Source organism: Papio anubis, chromosome 2 (assembly GCF_008728515.1).
Source record: "Papio anubis isolate 15944 chromosome 2, Panubis1.0, whole genome shotgun sequence".
Lineage (NCBI taxonomy): Eukaryota > Metazoa > Chordata > Mammalia > Primates > Cercopithecidae > Papio > Papio anubis.
This window is the reverse complement of record NC_044977.1, coordinates 135,286,386-135,310,324: the sequence shown is the minus strand read 5'-3', so window position 1 is coordinate 135,310,324 and position 23,939 is coordinate 135,286,386. Positions and strand designations below refer to the sequence as shown.

Here is a 23,939-nt window from a genome sequence, read left to right as displayed (position 1 = left end):
AGAAGTTCAGACCATAAAGAGTTAGGGTGAACTAACAGTGCCTGATGAATGTGCAGTCCCTGAGAAGGACAATACATTACACATTTCCTGTCACTGACCCCTTCCTACTGCCCTTTGCCTCACAACCAGGCAGGTGTTTCCCCTGAAGCACAAGGAAATGTGTTTGTGTGTGTAAGAGGTGGGTTTAGGAGGCAGGAGGTGAGTTGAAGAAGCCACAGAGTAAACATGTGACATTTTTCTCCATATCAGTTTTGTAAAGGCATAATATTTGTAAAGATTTCTAAAGAAAAATATTATTATTGTTTTAAATCAATTTCTTTCTTATGGTGATATGGTTTGGCTGTGTCCCTACCCAAATCTCATCTTGAATTGTAGCTCCCATAATCCCCATGTGTCTTGAGAGAGACCTGGTGGGAGGTGATTGAATCCCAGAGGCAGGTGTTTCTGTGCTGTTCTCGTGATAGTGAATAAGTCTCATGAGATCTGATGGTTTTATAAAGGGCAGTTTCCCTGCACATGCTCTTTTGCCTGCCACCATGTAAGATGTGCCTTTGCTCCTCCTTTGCCTTCCACCATAAGAGTGAGGCTTCCCCAGCCATGTGGAACTGTGAGTCCATTAAACCTCCTTTTCTTTATAAATTACCCAGTCTCAAGTATTTCTTCATAGAAGTATGAAAATGGGCTAATATATGTGATATAGAATGTTTGCATACATTTTTATGATAAACCCAAAACTATCTATTTGTTTTTGTAGCCACTTTAATGGGTCATGTAGTAGAAGCAATATCTTACCATGATAAACCTTGATGAGTCATTCCTTAATAGAAGATTCTAAAGGAGAAAATAAGGGAAAACAGCCAACATTGTATGGGGAATGGGGAAGAGCCTCAGAAACATCAAGGAAAGCCCCAAAGAAAGAGATTAAGGGCCCCAGATACAACCAGACAATATGTGGAACAGTGAAATAGGTATAAGGAAAATAAAAGGGGGCATCCCAGGGAAGACCCATGGAGACAGGACAGCCTCTTCTGTAATGGCCCTTGCAGTGACAGTTGCCCAGCCACTACTGGGCCAGCCTCACATTTTAACATATAGAGTGACAGATGCTGTATTTTAAAATATTAACATTAATATTTAAAATATTAAACTCCTCCTTGCTGGGTAATTCACTGTTGAAAAACTAAAAAAGCAGTTTATTCTAACATATCAAGTTTTAAACTTGCCTTTTGGTTGTTACCAGATATCTGACAAATATAAATAAGTGCTACAGAGCTAAAATGCATTTGAGACTGCCAGTGAGCTGCATGAACTAAGTGGAGGTTTTAATATCGTTAACATGAAGAAAGTATCTCCTTCCAGACATGTGCCATGACACAACCAGGAAGGAAGGCCAGCTCTATGCTATTAAAGGAGCAATGAAGATTGCTTCCTGTTACAGCACGAAACTGGATTTACCAGTAGAAAATCTCATTAGGGTAAATATTTTTTTACTCTTATCAATCCTCTGCCAAGATTCTTGCTTTATTCCTTCATCTACAAGACAGAATTCCTTTTAAAATAGTTAAAAGCCTGTCCCAAGAAGCTGATACACAGACAGTTGTATAAATAAAAATCTCCAGACAGGATCATAGAATAAGAAGTTATATGTCAAGATTCCACATCCGTCTGTCTGACCAATAAGGATGACATTTACACAATTTAAAAGATCAGAAATTTAAGACTTGAGTCAGATGTCTGCAATGCAATGACAGATGCTTCCAAGTATAAAAATAACTGTTCCACTAATGAATATAGAAATATTAGATGCCATGTAGAACTGGTTGGGTTTGGTTAAATTTATTTTTTAGCAACTCAATGAACATTAGGAAAACTATTCTTAGTGAGTATGTTGCCTAATACGTCACATTCCGATAGGCCCAAAGGCTTGTTTCTTCAATTGATATAGATACAAAGGGTCTTCAAAAAGTTTGTGGAAAAATGTGTATTATGAAAAAAACTGTGCATGGACTGCATATTTATTTTGTGCCAAATTAAACTCATACTAACTTGGTATAGGATGTCTAAACAATATCTAGTTTGAAGCACTAAGAAGGATAAGACGTCACTTTGAAAAGAGCCCCTGTCAAAGCGACATGAATTCTGCTAAAATTGAAACAAGTCAAACATCAGATTTACAGTGAAGCTTGGGTGAAAGAATGGCGAAATTATTGATGCTTTATGAAAAGTTCATGGTGACAATGCCCCCAAAGAAACCAGAAGTTTACAAATGGATAACTCATTTTAAGAAGGGACAAGACAATGTTGAAGATGAAGCCCACAGCAGCAAACCATACACATCAGTTTGCAAGAAGAAAAATTCATCTTGCTTATGCCCTGATATGGTTCAACTGCGTCCCCACCCAAATCTCCTCTTGAATTGTAAGTCCCACAATTCCCACGTATTATGGGAGGAAACTGGTGGGAGGTGATTGAATATGGGGCAGGTCTTTCCTGTGAGGTTCTCATGAGAGTCAATGAGTCTCATGAGAGCTAATGGTTTTAAATACAGGAGTTTCCCTGCACAATCTCTCTTTTCTTTGCCTGTTGCCATCCATGTAAGATGTGACTTGCTCCTGCATGTCTTCCTCCCCAGCCATGTGGAACCATAAGTCCAATAAACCTCTTTCTTTCGTAAATTGCCCAGTCTCAGGTATGTCTTTATCAGCAGCATGACAACGGACTAATACATGACCTAATTAAAGAAGACTGATGATTAACAGTGGAAAGAATATCCAACACCATAGATATCTCAATTGGTTCGGTTTACACAATTCTGACGGAAATACTGAAATTGAGCAAAGTTTTCTTTCCGTGGGTATCAAAACTATTGCACACAATGCTGCTGTAGACAAGAGCAGAGCTTTCAATGGAAACTTTAAACAAGTGGAATCAAGATGCTGAAGCATTTCTTTGAAGAACTGTAACAGGGGATAAATATGGCTTTTCCAGTATGATCCTGAAGACAAAGCAAAATCAAAGCAATGGCTACCAAGAGATGCAAGTGGTCCAGTCAAAGAAAAAGCAGACTGGTCAAGAGCAAAGGTCATGGCAACAGCTTTTTGGTGTGCTCAAGGCATTTTGCTTGTTGACATTTTGGAGGCCCAAAGAATGATAACATTTGCTTATTATGAGAGTGTTTTTGAGAAAGTTACTTAAGGCTTTAGCAGAAAAACACCTGGAAAAGCTTTACCAGGAGTCCTTCTCCATCATGAAAATGCTCCTGCTCTTACAAAGGCAATTTTGCAAGAGTTTTGATGGGAAATCATAAGGGATCCATCTTGCAGTCCTGATTTGGCTCCTTCTGCGTTCTTTTTTTTGTTTCTTAATCTTAAAAATAATCTTTAAAGGGGACCCATTTTTCTTTAGTTAATAATGCGAAAAGACTGTATTGATATAGTTAAATGTCTAGGACCCTCAGTTCTTTAGGGGTGAACTAAATGGCTGGTACCATTGCTTCAAAAGTGCCTTGAACTTGATGGGGCTTAAGTTGAGAAATAAAATTTACACTTTTTATTATTATCTTTTAATTTCCTTTTTCCATGAAATTTTTGAGGTCCCTTCATATTGTTAACCTTCTATGTGCTTCAAATTGCATAATCAAAAGAGTTTGCATGAAATACAAATGTGGATGAAGAAAAAGGGATAAAGATATTTTGCTTCATTCTGCTTCAGCTTGGGGGCTAGTGGGTGGGGCTGGTTTTAGAGAGAAATTTAAAACTGGCTTCATCAAATTTTCATTCTCCTGAACCTGATTTTTTCAAACATAAAGTGGGAATGTAATACCACCTCATAGGGCTGTAGCAAAACATAAATGCAATAATGGAAAAATTCCCAGCACAGAGCCAAGCCAAGCACAAGGTAGGCACTCAATAGAGTTCATGCCCTCTCTGTCCCTCTGTTGCCATGTGACCTAGGAATCCAGCTCCCTAGTGTGATCCACAAGACCCAATCTAAGCAGAGTAGAAATTGTTGGTTGTCTACCCAGCAGCCACCCTGCTTTCTCAGGTGCCCAAATTTTCATATGGGGGTGACTCTTTTCCAAGATTGCCAGTTGAGCCAGAGGAAGGCTGCGTTACTCTCTCCTTGCCACTCCTTGGTTGTGAGGTAGGCTCTGGGTTGTAAGCTAAATGATCCTTTCCCCCCCACTCCTTTGGCTAGAGTCATTGGTTCATGTGACAGGAACAGCCCAATCAGAGTAAATCTCAGGAGTCCTTCTTGGAATGGTGAAGCAGAGGGCCTGGCTGAATAGGTACAAGGAAGCACATGGCCTCACATGTCACTGACAGCCACACCAGTGCCACAAGGACAACCAGCCTGGGAATAGCAGCGTGGAGGGTTAGACAAAAGATTAGTTCTCAGTGATTTGTTGGAACAATCACTCCTAAAGCACCATGTGACTGCATTTCCAGTGACAAGAGCAGATAAATCTTTTACAATTTAAGACTTCCAATTGAGTTTTCAACAAGTTACTCCATTTAAAAAGAAAAAAAAAAACCTAATTATTCAATACATCAAGAAGTTAGAGATATCTTGATTTCTCCATAAGAAAAACTGCAACCCAAAGCTCAAGAGAATCGCAAAATAAAAAACTAACAATTCTTAAAGATATTATCTTTAGACATTTTTATATATTATAGTTAAATGAAGGGTAACAACAACTTATATCTTTCCACATGTTGCTGATTAGGTTTATTAATTGTTTCTGATACATAAAAAAGTCTCATTTAACTATTCTAAAGCTAGAATAAATTGGCTCTATCAAATAAACCTACAGAGTAGGTTATTTTCCTTATGTATTTCTGTATACATTTTGTAGATCATTCATTCTGGTACATTCACTGGAAAAATCAGGTTATTGAAAATCAGATGTTTGTGAAAGTATCATCATCAATAGCAGTGATGAGTAACTGGTAACACCTGCTTTGAAATTTTTCTAGGTCAAAACTATCTTGACCATGTTCTATGATAGAATTTGAGGGGCTTCACTGACTACATATCAATGTACTAGCATAGACTGCAGCAGTTGAGTCTCATACAGAGATAAGATAACCTTCTAACCAGGCAAATGTCCTGAAGTAGGCCTTTCCATCTCTACCAGAGGCTGTCATTGTCATCTGCTTCTTTGATTTCTAAAATATAATTACCCTCAATACAGAACACCAGTATGATCAGGGAAAAACATTAATAATGCATGAGATTCCCCAGTCAGCTTCCATTCTGCTCCTCAGGGAACTGCTATTTACCTCTGTAGAAACAAAAGGAAGGGAAAAGGAGAGTCCAAAAAGCCTGTACAGGCAAGAAGAAACCATTTAGAATATTTTTTAGAATATCAAGTAAGTAGGAATAAAAAGATTTTAAAAGATGTGCAAGGAGTATATGGAGAAATTTATAAAACTTTACTGAAAGACATTATAGGAGATTGAATAAATGCAGATATATCCTAAGTCCATGGACAGGAAGACTTAGTACCTTTTTTTGGTTTTTTGAGACGAGTCTTGCTCCATCGCCCAGGTTGGAGATCACAATGGTGCGATCTTGGTTCACTGCAACCTCTGCCTGCCAGGTTCAAGGGATTCTCCTGCCTCAGCCTCCCGAGGATCTGAGATTACAGGCATGTGCCACCATGCCTGGCTAATTTTTGTATTTTTAGTAGAGACATGGTTTCACCATGTTGCCCAGGCTGGTCTTGAACTCCTGACCTCAGGTGATCCACCCGCCTCAGCCTCCAAAAATGCAGGGATTACAGGCATGAGCCACCATGCCCGGCCTGACTTAGTACCTTAAAGATGCTGTATTAGTCCATTTTCATGCTGCTGATAAAGACATATCCGAGACTGGGAAGAAAAAGACGTTTAATGGGACTTACAGTTCCACAGGGCTGGGGAGGTCTCAGAATCATGGCGGGAGGTAAAAGGCACTTCTTACATGGTGGCAGGAAGAGAAAATGAGGAAGAAGCAAAAGCAAAAGAAGCAAAAGCAGAAACCCCTGATAAACCTACCATATCTCGTGACATTTATTAACTTATTAACTATCATGAGAATAGCACGGGAAAGACCAGCCCCCATGATTCAATTACCTCCCTCTGGGTCCCTCCCACAACACGTGGGAATTCTGGGAGATACAATTCAAGTTGAGATTTGGGTGCGGACACAGCCAAACCATATCAGATGCCAATTCTGCTAAATGTGTCCTATTCCAACCAAAATCCTTCCAAGCTTTTAAAATAATTTGATAAGCTAATTATGAAATATATACGAAAGGGTAAAGGGCCAAGAAGAGCCAAATGACTCCTGAAAATGGGTAAAGTGGAAGGGAAGGACGTGCCCTATCACAGTACCAGCACTCATTATGAAACCTCAGTAATTAAGAAAGGTACTGGCTATGGGAGAAATTGATGTAATATAATATATGTCCCTGTAATGGACACTCCAGAAACAGTCACTAGCATTTATAAAACATTGATATTTGACAAAGTAGTCTAGAACATCAGTGGGAAAAGAAGGGACTATTCAATAAATGGACATGGAAAAAGTGGCATTCTATTTCCTATAATATGAAAAAAAATGAAACCAGATCCCTACCTTACACCACACACACACACACAGATACACACATACACGGATGAAGTCAAGGTGAATCAAAAACTTAGGTGACAAGAGCAAAACTTTACAAATTTTAGAAGGACAAAGAGTTCTTTTTCAAATGTTAACATTTTCATTTGTGTCACGGAAATATCCCATATCTGGGCAAGACCCATGTTCAAACTATAAAAATTCCTTTTTTACAGACTGAGTTCAGTAACAATGCCAAAGGAACCCCCAGGATGCTTAGAGGACCAGTGTCGTACAACGTAGTAATGATAAAACTTTTAGCTTCACAAACGAAGATATAAGTCAGGTATCTAGGAAAGTTGCACAGTCCTGTAATTTCAGTTCACTTAGGTTTGTTTGTTTGTTTGTTTAAATTTGTTCATTGCGTTGCTCCAGATAAAATTTAAAGTGATGAGTTTACTTTCATTTTGAGTGTTTTTAAATGAATTCGAATTCATTGCACTATTGACAAATCCTATAGAATTTGACATATGCAATAACAGCATTGTACTCTGTAGTCATTGTGGATGCCACCTCACTTTTATCAGAGTAGAATAACCTCTTTAATTACTACCATTTAGCATTAACCAAACACAGCAAACTGATTACTTGGAATCACCAGGTTTTAGTAGAAAATGGTGGGGCAATATTTAGATTATGTTGAAAGAAAAGGTGCAATTTTGTGAACCGTATTCTACATAATTATTTCTTGGAGCATGTCAGCAGGCAGTGGTAAGTCTAGGTGAGAAGCTGGAAAAACTGGGAGTGGTGATAAAAGAATTACAGGGAAATAATGAGGATAGAGTAGAAAGCTCTCTCATTGCTTCGGGCAAGTCACTTCGCCATTTTTATCTAAATGTAAGATGAACAACTGCTGTCTTGCTAGGATTAAAGAGTACATGTCTGGTGGAGCAAGAAATAATATTAAGAGGATACAGCATCACATAGCTTCCCCTGTATAGGGAGAGTTGTACAAGGAGTGAGCAGAGTTCCCAGGACAGCCTGTGTCTGTCTGAGAGAAGTCACAGCAAGGTCAGGCTCTCAATTCAGGGAACCGTTCTTACTTGCAAGTTCTACAAATGGGAATTTTAGGTTCCAAAGTTTTATTTACTTAGAGATGAGGTGAAAGGTAGAGGCGGAGGGAAAGATCACAGCGGCAATACCACAAAACTCAAGTAAGACCAAATAATCTCTCAACCTCCATTTATTTATTCTCTTATTATTATTTTTAGTTGACACATAACAATTCTACATATTTGTGGAGCACAGTGTGATATTTTGCTACCCATATACAATGTGTTATGATCAAATCAGAGTCATTAACATATCCACCACCTCAAACATTTATCATTTCTTTGTGTTAGAAACATTCAAAATACTCTATTCTAGCTATTTGAAAATACAGAATAAACAGTTGTTAACTATAGTCTCCCTACAAAGCTACTTAAAAGTAATATTGTGTTTATTAACCAAATTCTCCCTATTCTCCTTTCCCTCCCACTCATCCCAGCCTCTAGTTACCACTATTCTTTTCTCTGCTTCTATGAGATTAACTGATTTAGCTTCCACATATGAGTGGGATAAATATGAGTATTTATCTTTCTGCACCTGGCTTATTTCACTTAATATAATGTCCACCAGGCTTATCCATGTTGCCACAAATGACAGTATTTAATTCTTTTTTATGGCTGAATAATATTCCATTGTGTATCTATACCGCATTTCCTTTATCATTTCATCTGTTGACGAACACTTAGGTTGATTCCATATCTTGGCTAGTGTGAATTGTGCTGCAATAAACATGAGAGTGCAGATACCTCTTCAACACATGATTTTCTTTCCTTTGGATATATAATTAGTAGTGAAACTGATGGATCATATGGTAGTTCTAGTTCTAGTTTTTTGAGAAACCTCCATACTATTCTGTATAATAGCTGTACTAATTTACATTCCTACCAACAGCATATGATTTTCCTTTTCTCCACATTCTTGCCAGCTTTTTTTTTTTTTTTTTTTTTTTTTTTTTTTGTCTTTTTGATGGCAGCCAGTCTAATGGGTGGGATGGTATCTTATGCCTTGTTTTTGTTCTTTTAGGGACAGGGTCTTCCTTGTTGGCCAATTGTATGTCTTCTTTGGAGGAATATTTATTCAGATCATTTGCCCATTTTTAAATTGGATTATTTGGGGGTTTTCTTGTTGTTTTTTTGTTTGTTTGTTTGTTTGTTTTTGCTGCTGAGTTGTTTGAGTTCCTTGTATATTCTGAAAATTAATCCCTTGTTAGATGAATAATTCACAAATATTTTCTCCCATTCTGTAGGTTGTCTCTTTACACTGTTGGTTACTTCCTTTGCTGTGCAGAAGCTTTTTAGTTTAATATAATTCCACTTGTCTATTTTTGTTTTTGTTGCTTGTGTTTTTGAGGTCTTTCCCATAAAATCTTTGTCCAAACCAATTTCCTGAAGCATTTCCCCTGTTTTCTTCTAGTAGTTTCATAGCCTCAGGTCAGGTCTTACATTTGGGTCTTTAGTCCATTTTGAGTTGATTTTCGTACATGATGAGAAACAGGAATATAGTTTCATTTTTCTACACATGGATATCCAGTTTCCCCAGAACTATTTATTGAAGAGACTTCCCTTTCCCCCAGTGAATGTTCCTGGAACCTTTGTCAAAAATCTGTTGGCTGTAAATATGTGAATTTATTTCTAGTCTATTCCATTGATCTATGTGTCTGTTTTTATACCAGTATCACACTATTTTAGTTACTATATCTTTGTAGTATATTTTCAGGTCAGGTAGTGTGATATCTCAAGCTTTGTTCTTTTTGCTCAAGATTGCTTTAGCTATTCTGGGTCTTTTGTGGTTCCATATAAATTTTAGGATCATATTCTCTATTTCTGCAAAGAATGTAATTGGAATTTTGATAGGGATTACATTGAATGTATAGATTGCTTTGGGTAGTATAGTCATTTTAACAGTATTAACTCTTCCAGTTTGTGAACATGAGATGTCTTCCTATTTTTGATGTGTTCTCTTCCATTTATTTCATCAGAGTTTCATAATTGTAGAGATTTTTTTACCTTCTTAAATTTATTTCTAGGTGTATTATGCCATTTTTGCATTGCTATAAAGAAATACTTGAGGCTAGGTAATTTATAAAGAAAAGAGGTTTAATTGGCTCATGGTGCTGCAGGTTGTACAGAAAGCATGGTGCTGGCATCTGCTTCTGGTGAGGGCCTCAGGGAGCTTACGATCATGGTGGAAGGCCAAGGGGGGCGGTGTATTACAAGGCTAGAGAGAGCAAGAGAGAGAGAAAAAGGAGATCCCAGACTCTTTTAAACAACCAGCTCTCATGTGAATTGAGTGAGTGAGAACTCTCTTATAACCAAGGAGATGATGCTAAACCGTTCATGAGGGATCCACTCAATGATCCAGTCACTTCCCACCTGGCCCCACCTCCAACATTGGGAATCACATTTCAACACGAGATTTGGAGAGGACAAACATCCAAACCATACCACTTGGTATTTAATTTTTTGTGGCTATTGTAAATGATTGCTTTCATGATTTCTTTTTCAGCTAGTTTGTTGCTATTGTATAGAAATGGTACTGATTCTCATACACTGATTTTGTGTCCTGCAGCCTTATTGGATTTATTGATCAGTTCTAAAAGGGTTTTTTTCACTCATTTATTTGTTTCAAGGTGAAGGCTGGGCTAAAGATGACCATTTTTCACCATGGTCTCCTGCATAGGTGGTCTAGTGCTTCACTTTGGAACTCAGGGGGTACTTAAAAACAACAGTTGCTGTTCAGAGCCTTTGGACTTAAGCTAAAAGTGAGACTAAAAGCGTCCCATTTCAATAACCTATTTCACATTTTAGAATAAGGTTCTGAAATCATATTTGGGCAATATCAAAGTCTCACTTCAAACTGTCTAGAGTCAGGGAAAACTAGTGTGTGACAGAGAGGAGAGGTTGAGGACCATGAGCTCTTTAGGGAGGGTTCTCTCAGGGTAGCTACGGGGTGGAGGAAAATGCATTGCCTTCAGAGACATAAAGCTCCATTCTTGGGCCAGAGTTTTGAAGAAGGTTCAGTTTCTCCAGATAGAAGAGGTTTTATTGACTTGGCTCAGTGTGTGAATTCCTTTCTAGTCTCTTGAATCTGTTCTGTTCTGATTCAGAATCAGTTTGGCCAGTGCCCTGATCCAGAAAGCATATTCCCTATAAACTGCCCTGTGAAGACTACTCTTTCTTTAAGCTTTACACATCAGATGCAGATACCAGCCCTTTTTTGCCTTTCTTTTCAAAGAGTCATCAGATTTTAGTCTTTCTTCAAAAAAAAAACAAAACAAAACAAAAAGAGAGATCATATTTCCCAAGTCATTTATACTCATCATGAACTATAGCCATCTGTGTATTAAATGCAAAGAGATGGATGGATATAACCACACAAGGCATCACGTGTTCACAAACACACAATGAGGTGAATTAAGTAAATGCCCTGTTAGTTTTCTCTCCCAAAACTGTCTTCTCCCTCAATGCACTATGCACAGAGCCTCTCACGATGACTGATCACAGAACTTCAAAGCTAGACAGGGTCTATAGACTATCTGCTGAGACCTGGCACAAGTGATTTTATCTTTCTGAGTCTCAGGTTCTTCCTCAACAAAATGGGATTCAAATATTCCCACCTAAACAATTATTGTCAAGATTCAGTATATGCTTAATGAAGATCAATCTGCTCGTTTGCATTGAAGAAACTGAGATCTCAGCAAGGACAAGAGATGTCAAAGGTTAGTGACTGTGATGGGGCCAAAAAACCCAATGTCTTCTGCATCCTAGTACATGCTCTGTAAGGCAAATGGAACCAGGCTGTCCTTAGACAGTCAGCAAACCTTTAAGACATGTGACTCATGATCCATACTAAGGATGACATCATTTCATTTATGATTATAAGTTTCCAGTCCTCTGAAGAATGGTAGTCCTCTATCTCCAGGCATCAAGCTGAGAGGATTCTCTACAGCTCAGAAGATGAAGGACTTGATCAAGATTCAAGAGGATTCCTCTAAGCTTCAAAGAAGCACAATTATAAACCACCACCACCACAAGCTTCTGAAGTTAAATAAATGAACAACTTAAGGTAGATAAATCACAAAAGCTGATCTGAAGTAAAAATTGTGCCTAGGTCTAGGCCTATTTTTTTATTAGTGTTAACAGCAATTCCTCTGATGAAACCAAATTCTTGCATTATACCAGTGTTCTAGCCTCCATCTTGATCCTTGCCTCTTAAAAAAAAAATCTGATATCATCTGGGTTGAACCATAGGATACTGCCAATATTAAACTATTATGGGGCTCTAAAAATAGCAATTTCATTTGGTTAAATATATAACATGTTAGTGTTTAAAGTGGTGCCTTTGCTTGTTAGATAATCTTTTTTACATAAAAGTATAACACATATTTACTGGAAATATGAAAAATTAAGAACAAAATTACATGTTATTTCACTAAATAATACAATTATTATTTTGCATGTTTTTCTCAGCATTTTGCAAGCATATTTAAAATATTTATAATTGTTAATAATATTCAAGCTTTTAATTATGCCTAAAAACTTCACTCCTAACCTGTTTCCTCATCTAGAATGAGAAGAAACTGCACTGGATTACCTCTAAGGTTTCTTTTGCTTTTGTCTTTTTGTCTCTATGGCCAGATTAATTTGTGTAAATTTTATATGATTAAAACACTCATTTCTAATAAAGATATTTTTATCTTTACTCCTATGGCTTATTGTTCATGCAGTACAACTATTTGCTTACAATTTTCAAAGTTCTAGGGATCATTTTGCAGGACAAAATGTTTAATGTGAGCTACCACTTTTGGCATCTGATCCAATTTAGAAAATTAAAATATTGATCAACCAAAATTGTTTTCACTCAGAACAAATAGTTGTATTAATTTCTTTGACATGAAATGCATATTTTTAAAAAGATGGATGGCCTACATTACTGAAACAACTGTCCCCAAAATGTTAGAATCTGGGCCTACTTGAGAAGAAACCTGGGCCATTTTCAGTTTGTGTTACTGTTTCAAATTCACAAATTATTCTACACCCATTATCCCATGTCAAGCTTTGAAAGAATTTCACAACATCCATATCATTTCTCAATTTGCAGAAGGAAATTCAGTACTCAAGGAAACAAAATGGACCTGCAGCATTTATAGGGAGCCACCTCTGTGCTAAGGATACAGGGAGTATGTGCGAGAGCTGCCTGTGGCGGGTGAGCCCTGGGGAGGCACCACTAGGTTAAAGAATAATGATTATTTCAACTTGGAAAGGAGTGCAGAGGGAGGATTTCACAAAGTCTTTCAATAGTTTAGTCGGTTTTTCTAAAAGTTTGTGATTGAGAGCTAATGAAAATAGTGCAAAGGCCCTGTCTCATTGAAGGAGGCTATAGGACCTGGACCTCAGCATTTTTATCAAACTTCCCAGGCGGTTCTGATTCAGAGCAGAGACAGAGAGACAGCATAGATATCATACTAGCTCCTTGCTTATGTACTAAGGCAAATAACTAAAGATTATAGCATGAAGCACTTGGATTAGATAAAAAAGCAAAAGTGGAAATGTAGGAAGACGTTCGTACCCATTGAAATGGCTTGCTTGGGAATAGTATAAAGCAGTGTGTATCAGCATTACTTGAAAGGCTACTTAAAACACAGATGCAGACTTTGTAATTTACTAGGTCTGGGGTGAGGCCCTGGGATTTGCATTTGTAACAAGTTTCCAGGTGCTGCTGCTGCTGCTAGTCCAGAAGCTATACCCCGAGACCATTGGTGTAGACAAGCGTGTTGGTTCTAAATCCTGGCTGCACACTAGAATCATCATCTGGGATGAGTTTTTAAATTATCATCGATGCTGGGGCCTCACCCACAAGAGATTCTAATATAACAGAATTTCAGTGGAGCCTGGGCATGGGTAGTTGTAAATCCCCCACTCCAGGTGTTTCTAATATGCAGTTGGAGTTGCGAACCACTGGGGTTAAGGCTTCTAGAAAACTGGGGAAGGAGTCCAGAGCAGGAGAGTCACATTCAGTACTGGGTTATCAGGTTTAATCACATTCGTCTGAGTCTCCTTTCCCAGAGGCAGCTGACGCGGTGCACTAAACTACCTTTCTAACATCCTTTCCCCACTCAGAATTGTTACTCTGCCTAGGGGGCTTTTAAAATGCATCTCCATGTTATACACTTAAAACAGCAGTATCTAGAAGACAGTTGATTTTTCCTTTCAGCAATGCTGCCCTCTAGTGTTCTTAATTATTCAAATCATGTAAAAACCCACCTCAGCCATCAGTATGGTTCTTTCCTGTTAGTAAGCTAAACAATTTTTTCTCTGAAATAGAATTAAATTTTAATTCATGGCAACATGAATCTCCAAAACTGCAGCCTCTTGGTTCTCCTGCAGTTTCTCCCTAGTTTTGATGTTGCAGCCTCCTTCCAGGACAAGAACTCACAGAGTTCTCTTTTCCCAATTCCACCAAGCTTTTCTCTTCAGAGTCAAAAGCTAAACAGTGAGGAAAAATCTACCAGGAACAAAAAGACCTGGCCATTGGAGTGCCTTGCACAGGCTCTCCTCACGTTTTTCTCATTTCTGCTACACATCTCACGCCTCCTTGTACACTTGGTTCACAGTTTATTGAGACTAGAATTCATCAAACAGGTGCTCCCATGTCTTCCCATGATGAGTTCTACAAACCTCCCTGGGTCCCATCATCTTGACAGAAGTGTCCTTCCCACCTATGGGGGCTCTGCCCCTCCTCCCTCTCCCTTTATCAAGTCTCCCTCTTCCTTCCCAGCCCCCAGTCCATTTCATCAATAACTCCCTCTTCCTAGGTCACTCCAAATGGCACACAGGCTTACTCTTAATGTCCTGTGACCCTGAATGTCCCGTCAGCTCGTGTCCCGTTTCTCTTCCAAACTTATTTAATGCATTGTCTTTAAGGCCTCTCCTTCTTCCACTCATTCTTCCACTGAGTGGCTCCAATGGCTCCAGCCTTGCTTGATCCCATCACATCACTGACACTGAAGCTGCTCTTCTCACGGTCCGCAGTGATCTCCCTACATGTGGCCAAATCCTGTGGATACTGTTTGGGGCTGTTCTGACATGAATGTCCACGGCATTCCACCCTGTGGGCACAGCTCCCTCTTGAAGTGCCCTCTGCTCTTGGTCTGACACATCCCTGTGTGCTGGCTTCCTTCCTGCCCCTCTGGCTGGCCCTTCCTACCCAGCATCCTGCCTGGGTCCTGTCTCTAACCCCTGGGCTGGCCATCAGAACCTCTTCTCTTTTCTCTCTATAGACTTTCCTTACGAGGCTCATCCATTTTCATGAATTTAAATATGATCAATAGATTGGTAACTAATAAATGTATATACCACCTCCGGCCCAGATTGTTCAGTGTCTTATTTATCCAACTATTAAATATCCGCTCAACATCTCCCCTTTTGTATCTCACATGCATCTCCATTTTTCGCATGTCCAAAGAAGAACCCTTGATTTTTCTCCCAAACATGTTCCTCCTTGAGTCTCCCTTATCTCTGTAAACAACCAGATATGTGGGAAACAGCTTTAATTCCTCCCTTTCCCTCACCACACCCCATCTATCTGTAAGTATTGTGGATTCTGCCTTCAACTTATATTTTGAATACATCCACCTCTCTCTATGTTTGCCACCACCACCCTATTACAAATCACCCTCATCTCCTGCCTAGAATACAGCAATACCTTCCTCAAGCTTTTCCTACTTCCTCCGGTCCTCCCTGTTACTAATGATTCTCCACAGCATAGAGACAGTGTTCTGAAATGCAAACTCTATCCTACCATCCCCTTACCTGATAAAATGTTAATGGCATCATTAAACCTTGAATAACCTACAAATGACATGGTTTGCCCTCTGCCAACTTTATCTTGCACCCCCGTCCTCCTTCCCTCCCATTGCTGGGACTCGCTAAGCTCTGTCCTTCCTCAGGGCCTTGGCACATACTATACCATCTGCCTCGAATGCTCTTCCACTGTTCTTCACATGGATGGCTCCTGTTTGCTTTTTTATGCCTAAACATGATTGCTCTTTAGTGAGACCTTCCTTACTCCACTAAATATGTCTTCTCTTTCATTTCCGGTCCCAGTCGCCTATGTTATTTTCTTTATAACACTTTACATTTTATAATGACTTACTTATTTACCTCTCTGTCTCTCCCACTCAACTTGAAACTCTCTGAGTCCAGGAAGTTTGTGTCTGTTTTACTCACAGATGAACCCAGCAACCAGCACAGTGACTGGCAAATATTAAGCTTGTAATACCTGTGTGTTGTATAATTGAATGAGTGCGCACGAAGAGTCACAACTTCCACTCCATCTTCACTGCTCTTGTCAAGGACTCCCACCTGCCCAAGCCACCTGTCAGCACTCTGTACCTGTCTTACTTGATGGCGGAGACAGAGTTAAGGGAGAGGCCAGGTCCAGTTTATTTTCTGTTAACTTCTTCTATGTTTACCAGCATGTTTGATTCACCACAATATCTCCAGCACCCAGGACAGCAGACACCTAATAGATAATGTTGATTGACTGAACTCCCAGCTCTGAATGACACAGGATGTGAAGGGAAAGGGAGCTGGTGCAGTGATGGAGACATCCAAAGAGAAAATTCATCTGGGGCGGAGATTCATATCATTGTTTTCAACTTTTAGAAATGTTTATCATAGGCACGCATCTCCATTTGTACAGTAAAAGAGAAGAAAAGCGGTTCCTTACAAGTTTTTAATCATATATTTTATAAATGGAGAATGAACTTCATAGTTTTAGTTGCTGGGCAATAATTTGATATTCTAGAGTCTTTCTCCAAGAAAGAAAACGTTTGCTTATAAAGCCAGCTTTTATCTCTGTTGGACACACAATGGTGAATGAAAGCATTCCCATCTTCCAAACAAAGAAATCAAGGGCGATTAAAAATAATTCACACAAGCCAAACAAGCAAAGAAGCTAAGACTCTGACTCTGGCCATTTCATTCAAATCCTATTCCCTATCGATTTAGACAGTGCCTGCTCATGAGAAATAATAATAAGAAAAAAGAATACATGTACTGCAACTCTACTTTGAGACAAGGATTTGGTTCTTTTGAAGGGCATTTAACTGACTGGTATTACTGAGAAATAGAAAAGCCCAAGGCACGTGACTGTTTGAAAATGTCGAGTGACCTGGCATCCTGAGTGTTTAACTGACCTGCTTTGAGGAAGAAATCCAACCCTGTCTGTAAATTTTAACTAAATTAAACTGAGGGTCTCCACGCTCTCTTGTTCCGCAACATATCTGGCTGGTGCCAAGAGGATTTGCTCAGCTCCATCCTCTGGGGAAGGGATTCATTTTCCTGTTTAGGAAATGTGATGTTCAGCTGCATGAGGCTGATGAGCACACCGGGTGGGACCACAAACAGGCCCCAATGAAATCAATTATGGGGGTGTCTTAGGACAAAATTTGGTTCAAAGTGATCAAGGACAGGGTGTGTCATTGCAAGCTGTGAGCCACTGTGCCTTCAGCTGTTTGTTCAGCATTTAATATGTTTATCTTTCTGCTAAACACATTGTCGTTGAGTCACCTCTCTTAGAGACCCATTCTGTGTGCGGCCATGCTCTGCAAGTCCAATATACAGAGACAGGCCTTTCACCCTCAATGACCTTACATTCTGCAAAGTCAAAGCAGATACCTTCTCTTCTCACTTTAGTGAGGAAGGTACCCAGGCTTTTAAAAAGGTGAATCGTGTATTCTTTATTAGGCCAGGAATCATCAAGCAATAAAAGTAAAGGAAGAACTTAAAGTGGTCATTATATTTTCAATACCATTTAGTGTTGTTGCTGCAAATGGAAAATGGAATGTCAGTTTACCTAAAAGTACCATCAGCCTCCAAACCATCAATATTTCGTGTCAGACAATAATGTTGTCACCAATATTAGACTAATTTTATTAATCAAACAAATAACTGCATTAAGCTTCTAGGCTTTGGCTAGAGGGGTAAAAATCACATATCTTTGAAAAGTAGATGAATTCATGAAATGTTGTCTGTTTGACTTTCCATAGAAATTGTCCGAGCCATGACACATGTGATAAACCAAGGCATGGCGATGTACTGGGGCACCTCGAGGTGGAGTGCTATGGAGATAATGGTAATTTAATTTCTATTTTTAAATGGTTATTGAGTACCTTATTACTGCTTTTCAGATGCCATGCATAAATTGCAAGATCTTTTGCAAACTTTTCTCATAATCACTATGGTACTGGAATTCTAGAACCAATTCCATCATTATAGAGATGGATATTGGAGCCGGAGCTCATCCATTCAGAATACAACAGAAAATACAGTGTTCCCTGGTGGCAAGAGGGCAAAGTGAATTTCACAGCTATGGAGATATATTAACATAGTATTCTAGTTTTCTTTTAAAAAACTGTATTAACTACATTGTTTATACCAAGCTAGTTAAAGATACTTTTATATGTTAGTCTAAGTCATTTCTTTAGGAACTTAAAAATAGTTAAGCTACATTTTCTTTATCATAGTGTATAATTCACACTTTGACTAATTTGCCCTGGACTTAACTCAATCCAAACCCTCCCAAAAAATTAATAAGGGTTTCCTACATTTCATATTGCTCTTAGTGAAATTGGTGGTGACAAATTTGCTTATTATTTGGCATCCTACATGTTTCTTGGTTTGTACTGATTTCATCAAAGTAAACATTTCTCATGCATACAAATTACAGTGAAGTCTCATTTCTCATCAGTATAAATTCAGTTGTAATCTCATTCCTCCCTAGGAAGCCTATTCTGTAGCAAGACAGTTCAATATGATCCCGCCAGTCTGTGAACAAGCTGAGTACCATCTTTTCCAGAGAGAGAAAGTGGAGGTCCAGCTGCCAGAGCTCTACCACAAAATAGGTAATCTTCAGAATAAAAGCTACTGGGTATTTTTAACAAGAGAAAGATCACTGATTCGGGGGGAAGAAGTAAAAACAGTGTTACTGAAATGCTTTCCTAAATGTCCCTAATTAACACAGATATTGTAAGAACCATGCATTCCAGAGATTGTAGCAGAATCAAAATGTAGCAGAATCTGCACCTAGTCTACAAGGTATCACTGATGAAAGCCAAGCAGAGTTGTAAATTGTGACTAGTGTTTCAGCTGTACTCAGCAGGTGTTCAAAAAAATGCATACTGAATAAAGGGAACAACCAATGAATAAATTCATTTTTCATTGGTGCTTGCTCGAGTAAACAATGACTACCTTTCAAAAATATCGTGGATATATACATCTGTATCTACTACCCTAGCCCTGGCACTGAGTGAGAATTGGGAAATTCAACAACTACTAAGTCGGGCACTATCACTTTGTGTAGGTAGAACTAATGCTTTCAGAGAGAGGGGAGAAATACATATATAACATGTACCCAGGAAATTTAGACATTAGGAAAAGATGAATAAGCCACATTTTCAGGCTTATTTATCAAAAGTTTCCAGAGATAATTTTCTTCCTAAAAATTAGAGGTTCATATGAGCAGGAAAATTCTGGGAAAAGGAGATAAAGATAAAAATTCAACAACAACAATTGTTATTATTGCTCTCACTTATTGAGTGCTTGCTGTGTACCAGGTGTGTGCTCCTGCTGTGTACCAGGCACTATGTTAGGCACTCAATGGACAACAAAAATTCATGGATGAGCCACATTTTTCAGCCACATTTTTCAGGCTTTCCCAAGAACTGACAGTCCATGTTTAATTGGTTGATAAAAGAATGAAACACAATTTGTAAGCTCCTAAATTGTAATGGAAAAAATGCATGCCGATATTAACTCATTTATCTGGACAGCTTTTCCCGATAACCTACCAAATTCTATTTAAACACCACCGTCCCCCCCCACCCCAACTTTTGATCCCAATTTGCACAAGCAGCTTTCTCGGTTTTTTCTTCTGTAGGGGTTGGTGCAATGACGTGGTCTCCACTTGCCTGTGGAATCATCTCAGGAAAATACGGAAATGGGGTGCCTGAAAGTTCCAGGGCTTCACTGAAGGTATTTTTCTCAATGTCTAGAAAAAAGCCTCGGGCTAGGAAGGAGGGAATATTGATAAGAACAGCTCTGCAACAGCCTAGGGCTTCCCAGCTCAGGCAGACTGTGTTGTCCGGGCCAGTGGCCTCTGGCAGGTTCCTCTGAGCCTTCTGGAGGTTTCGGCGCCTGGCCATGTATCAGTCAGCCCTTCGTAATCTGCCTGCGTCGAGTATTCTCTTCCTCTGGGGACTGGGGAAAAAGTGCCCAATGACCTAATTGGACTTGCAGGGCTCAAATTCCTACATTGTTATTTATTCATATGTTAAAGAAAACATTCCATCATTTGAAACTGATAAAATGTAACTTACAAAATAAAATGTAAGCCACAGAGGCTTAATCCATATGAGGCCAACAGTTGTAGCTGAGTATGTTTGACACTTTTTAGTGTGTGTTGGGGGCAGTGGGTTAGAAGGGGAGACTTCAGGAGACAGATACATAGCAAAGCTTCTGTCACTTAAAGCAGTTTAAATTCTGCTCTCTGAAGCAAAAAGATATTCAAGATCATCGACATAAAATTACCTTCATTCAGGACATCTTGATGACTAATTTATTGGAGAGTACTCCAAACATCTCTCCTTATTAATAACAACATGCCTGTTTTTAAAAACTTGAGAGAATGTGTAATAACATTAGAATCACAAATTACTCTGTATTGTCAAGGGAGAGAAAATACAGGCATTTAAAGAAATCAGATAAACCAGAGTCCTTCTAAGAGGAAATACAAGCCTTACGCAACCTCTTGCCTCCATCAGCGCTAAATTATTGGGAAAACAGCTCAAGTCAAGTCTGAACCACCAATCCTTTAATCACTGTGGCTGTGGCCACCAGGAGCTTCCCTAATCAGAATATTTTCAAGGCTCTAGGCCTTTGACTTTCCTTTCTGTGTGTAACAGTTGAGCTTTTGCTTGTTTGTTCTCTAAAATAATACAACATAAATATCTCCTAAAGCACGATGACATGGTCCTATTTCTAGTTTTGTATTATTACAAAAACCAATTATCCCAGAATATTAAATAAGGTCTCTCTTCTAAAAATTAAAGATTGTTCTGAAACAAGTCTAACAAGTCAACAAAGACAGACTAAAAGCATCTTAGGAAAGAAGTGTAAAAAGAGGAAGGCAAGAAGGGAGTGAAGAAGGAAGGAATTGGAAGAAGGGAAGCACTGATAATTACAATTTTACTGAATACCTACTATGTGCCAAGCACTGAGCTAAGTGTTTTCATTCAACAACTTTTATTCTCACAAACAGAATGGATACAGGTGACTTTTAGTCAGTTGAGCTAAGCATGGTGTCACATGTTCTTTCAGAGGCTTGCTGACAAATTCCAAGCACTTCTATATAGGCTGAGTGTTTGTTCTCACAATAACCTGCTGAGAGGCAGACCCTTTTCAGATGCAGAAACTAAAACACGAAGACCTTAAATAACAATCCAAGACCATAAACTCATAACAGAAAATGCTGATATTAGAACCCAGGTCTCCTGGCTTTCAGTTAATTATCTCCCTCAAAGACATCTTTCTTTCTCTTTAAATCCAGGTTTTTAAAGGAGAAAGAAGTAGCTATGCTGTATTTGGAGTGCATGATTGTCTAACCTTCATCACTGAGAAAAGCTTGCAAACAGCTGAAAAAGCTTTCACAAATTCACTAGTGAAAGGAAAAAGAAAAAAAGAAAGAGTAACAAATGTTTGAAGGTGGCTAAGCCCAAAAGCAGCTTGGGAAATATTTCTCTTGCTCACTTTTATAAAGTCAACTCTGTATCTACTGGAACATCCTTAACAATAAACATTAAGAGCTCTCAATAGATGAAAGGTGGCTGATCACAAAGTATGCTTCTTTAGAGCTCTGCAGACTCTCAAGGCTCTACATTATCAGCCTGAGTGCTTTCGGAGTAATGTATGTGCACTTAGGAAAGCCACTTGAGTATAGTTTCCAGAGCAAAAAAATAAAAAATAAAAAGTAAAGGAGGCAAGTATCAGAGCAACCTTAGGAGTGAATGAGGATACCATGAAAGAAAGAGAAAGAGAAAAGGAAGGAAGGAGGGAGGGAGGGAAGGAAGGAAGGAAGGAAGGAAGGAAGGAAGGAAGGAAGGAAGGAAGGAAGGAAGGAAGGAAGGAAGGAAGGAAAGAAAGTTAGTTAAATTAAAAGATAGATATCTGGGCAAGTAGATAAATAAATTGGTAACATTCATCTCACCCTAAAAGAGAATAAGTAGTTTGTGTTTCACATTGGCTATTGTTATACTAATAAGATTAAGATGTTAATATTTTGCATCTGTTGTAGTATTGAACTGCAGTTGAAGGATAAATTAAATCAGCATAAAAAATACCTATCTAGAGCTCTTTTAGAAGGTAATACTACTTTTTCTGGATTTTCTGGGCCCCCTCATCTGGCCCCACTACTCTAACAATGATTTCTAAATTTGTGTTATCAGCTCTGACTTCACTGCTGAACTGCACAGCACTCCTTCTTTGTGTCTATTAGACATCTCCAAGTAGAAGTCCCATGGGCATCAGTCATGCCTAATGGAATCTGTCCTCACCCCCAGAACCTGCCATTCCTTCTTGCTTAACAGTGCCTCCACCCATCCATCTGGTTATCTTGGTCAGAAGCCAAGGCATTATCTCAGACTGCCTCCTTTCCTTCCTTATTCCTGTTCAACAAGGCACCAAATCCTCCAGACTCTATCTTGACTCTAAGATGCATCTTGTGCACAGCCCTTGTTTAGATCTTCATCATTTCTTGTCAGATTTACTATAGTAGCCTCCCATCTGGCCTCTGATTTCCTTCCCTTTCCTCAACAACCCACCATTGTGACCACTTAATCTTTTTAAAATGTTAATCTGACCATATCGTAACTCTGCTTAAAATCCTCTAATGATTTCCTAATCATTGCTTATAGGACAAAGCCATAACTCCGCAATAAAGCATTCAAGGAAACTCCCTTGGGATCTAAGTTGAGCCTATTTTTTCATTTGTGTCTCCCATATCATACTACTTCATTTTCCATGCAAATACACTGTACTCTCCTTTGCCTCCCAGAAATGTCCTTCTTTTCATTCTCCTGTGGAACCCCTTCTTATTGTTAAAGGCAAAGCTTGGTTGTCTTCTTCTCTATGAAGGCTGTCCTAACTTTACAAAAATGAGCTATTTGTACCTTCTCTATTATTCCATGAACGCTTCTTACAGAGTCTTCTAATTCTCTGGTTGCAAGTAACAAAACTCAATGAAAACTAATCTGATTAGAGAATGGGGACTCTATTGGTTCACAAAGACATCCTTGGGAAATATGGAGTGGCCTCAGCAATGACTCCATCCATGAACTCGTACATTGTCAGGATTTTCCATCTTCTCTAGTTTTCTCTGCTTGTCGGTGTCATTTTCTTATACTACAAATGGGTCTCCTCCATGACGCCAGGAGCAGGAAAACTGGTGGTTGCAGGTTTGCATTTCTAAAGGCATGTAACCTAAGATAAAAGCGATCTTTTCTTTACCAACTTCAGTCCAGAGAAGACTGGCCAAGCTTAGGTCATGTGCCACCCTGTGAGACCAATGACAGTGGCTAAAAGGGTAAGGTACTATGATCAGCTCAGGTTATGCACCACTTCATCATGGCATTTTCCATTAGAAGGCAGTAAAGACATAGCTTGTAAGGAAATCATTGACAGGAGTGGAACCCCAACAAAAAAACACTTTCCATGTTACTAAGTAATGATTTGTGAATACATCTAGGACAGAAACTGAAACCTTCTCATCTGACCCATCACAGAGCCTGATGAGTACATAAGAGGTACTTAAGCCTTTGTTAATTTGATGAGCCACAACCAAATCAATAAAGTCTGATCCAGAGACCAGGTGTACAGCTTTTAAATAGAAATAAGTAGTGCAATAAAATGTATTGGCAGCTCCTCCCTGTTCTTGGCAAAATGCTTTCTAGAAAAATTTAGGCCAGGTATGGTGGCTCATATCTATAATCTTAGCACTTTGGGAGGTGGAGGTGGGCAGATCGCTTGAGCCAAGGAGTTTGAGACCAGCCTGGGCAAAATGGCGAAACCCTATCTCTACAAAAATACAAAAAATTAGCTAGATATCATGCTCACCTGCAGTCCCAAATACTCAGGAGGCTGAGGTGAGAGGATCACCTGAGCCTGGGAGGTCAAGGCTGCAGT

At 39.0% G+C, this 23,939-nt stretch overlaps 1 protein-coding gene across 3 annotated transcripts in view; it reads left to right on the top strand.

Moving 5' to 3' along the window:
- KCNAB1 (potassium voltage-gated channel subfamily A member regulatory beta subunit 1) overlaps positions 1–23,939 on the top strand; it is a 416,330-nt gene that overhangs the window by 371,003 nt on the left and 21,388 nt on the right. For all 3 annotated transcript variants that reach the window (XM_003894919.4, XM_003894918.5, XM_003894916.4), the window contains exons 9-11: positions 17,753–17,838; positions 18,487–18,607; positions 19,642–19,736. In XM_003894919.4, coding sequence (XP_003894968.1) covers positions 17,753–17,838; positions 18,487–18,607; positions 19,642–19,736 — 302 coding nt within the window. The remainder of the gene's footprint in view (positions 1–17,752; positions 17,839–18,486; positions 18,608–19,641; positions 19,737–23,939) is intronic.